The sequence below is a fragment of the Cicer arietinum genome, chromosome 5 (genome assembly GCF_000331145.2).
Source record: "Cicer arietinum cultivar CDC Frontier isolate Library 1 chromosome 5, Cicar.CDCFrontier_v2.0, whole genome shotgun sequence".
Lineage (NCBI taxonomy): Eukaryota > Viridiplantae > Streptophyta > Magnoliopsida > Fabales > Fabaceae > Cicer > Cicer arietinum.
In genome coordinates, this window is record NC_021164.2 from 21,697,308 (window position 1) to 21,699,594 (window position 2,287).

At 34.1% G+C, this 2,287-nt stretch overlaps 1 protein-coding gene across 1 annotated transcript; it reads left to right on the plus strand.

Annotated features, from left to right (window-relative positions):
• Positions 1–524: 524 nt before the first annotated feature.
• LOC140920225 (uncharacterized) lies at positions 525–1,825 on the plus strand. Its single transcript, XM_073368159.1, has 5 exons — positions 525–748; positions 846–990; positions 1,099–1,382; positions 1,482–1,586; positions 1,689–1,825. Exons 1-5 carry the CDS (start codon positions 603–605, stop codon positions 1,708–1,710), a joined length of 702 nt encoding a protein of 233 aa, XP_073224260.1. The 5' UTR covers positions 525–602; the 3' UTR covers positions 1,711–1,825.
• Positions 1,826–2,287: the final 462 nt, after the last annotated feature.

Below are 2,287 nucleotides of genomic sequence, written 5' to 3' on the forward strand. Positions count from 1 at the left end.
AAAAAAGTTGCTAAACGTGTTGTTAATGACCCATCTCTCATGCCGATGCCGTCCATTGGTACTAGTGGTGGAGCTATTCCTCTATATCCGGAGGTCCCAGTAGAGCCTTATACCTTAGACGAAATAATGGATCCCGGATGTGTTGATTGCTACAACCGCATTGTCATCATTCCAGAAGGAGATGGGTATGTAAACTATGATTGATTAAATATTTCATTATTATTGCAATGTAAATACATTATTAATTTTATTAATTTATTTTTATATTTAATTTGCATATAAACTTTGAAGATATCTTCCTTTTAAATCATCTGCAAAGGCAATTGCTGAAGTCATACAAGAGAAATATAAAAAACCATGGTTGTCTTGGGGTGAGATAAAAGAGGATAAGACACCTCAAATTAGGGAAGTTGATCAGTTTTTACATTGTTTCAAAGTAAGTCATTAGATTAATTTATTTAATTACTATTTATTTATACATTTGATTAATTTACTGAATTACTAATTATATTTTTACAGGAACGACGGCAATACGAGGAATATCCAAAACATTACGTGGTAAGAAAAAAGTTGCTAAACGTGTTGTTAATGACCCATCTCTCATGCCGATGTCGTCCATTGGTACTAGTGGTGGAGCTATTCCTCTATATCCGGAGGTCCCAGTAGAGCCTTATACCTTAGACGAAATAATGGATCCCGGATGTGTTGATTGCTACAACCGCATTGTCATCATTCCAGAAGGAGATGGGTATGTAAACTATGATTGATTAAATATTTCATTATTATTGCAATGTAATTACATTATTAATTTATTTTTATATTTAATTTGCATATAAACTTTGAAGATATCTTCCTTTTAAATCATCTGCAAAGGCAATTGCTGAAGTCATACAAGAGAAATATAAAAAACCATGGTTGTCTTGGGGTGAGATAAAAGAGGATAAGACACCTCAAATTAGGGAAGTTGATCAGTTTTTACATTGTTTCAAAGTAAGTCATTAGATTAATTTATTTAATTACTATTTATTTATACATTTGATTAATTTACTGAATTACTAATTATATTTTTAATATTTTTTAAATTTCAACAAACAACAGACTAAATGTACTTGGAAAAGAGAGCATGATGCCGCAGTTTTGCCTTTATTTGACCATCGATTTCCAAAGCGTCTCTCATCTATGTTGGCTTACGCACGTAATAAGGCGAGGAAAAATGGCCTAATTAGATTGATGAAAATGTTTGGACTGCTTTGTGGAGGAAATGGAACACAAATGCTTACAAACAGAAGAGAGAAAAAGCAAAGATTAATAGAGAATCTGAGAGGGGTACCAGTACTCATAAGGGAGGTTCCATGTCTGCTGGAGAAATTAAATATTATATGGTAATTTATTATTATTTATAATATATATCTATTAATTTATATTCAATTAATCATCACATTTCACCAACTTATAAACTTGACATTAATTTAATATTTTAGGAAAAGCAACTTGGAAGGGAGGTCACTCAGGCTGAGATACATCGCTATCTTCATGTTAATCCTGAAATACATGAGTATATTGATGAATTATCAAAAAATATTCAGGTAATTATTATATATTAATTGTTATATATTAATTAGACCTATAAATTATTATATATTAATTATTAACTATTTTATTTTTTTATTTTTTTATTTTTAATATAGGAACAACTTCAATAAATCATGAAAGAATGGGATGGTCATCAAGCTACTCTTCCTCCTGCTCAGCGAGCTGGTCCAGTGCAGCGGAAACAATATGAGACCGCAAGTTTTATGCACATCAGTGGTGGCAAGTACAAAGGGCGTGTGTTGGGTGCCGGTAGTTTATCATCAACCTTTAAGAAAGGTCCAACCGGCTATATTCAGACTGAGACGTCTTCTTCTTATGCTAGTACGGATCGATCTCATCGTCCGTCGATAGATAATGATCTTGACCAGTTAAAGAAGCAAGGGGCAAGTGAGCAAGAAGAAAAGACACAACAGCTGATACAAGCCGCAATTGATAAATTGAATGAGGAGTGGAAACAAAAGTTTCAAGAGCAGCAGCAGCAGTTTCAGCAGCAACAACAACAATTTCAACAACAACAATTTTCATTTCCTCCTGTGTTTCATCAGCAGTTCCCGCCTCGGCCTCAATACTTGCCTCAACAACCACTATTCCAGCAGCAACAAAATTACTCTCAATACTCCCAGCAGCAGCAACCGCCTCCAAATTTCCAACAGCAACACCAGGATCCTCCGAACTCTGCCTTCCAGCAACAGCA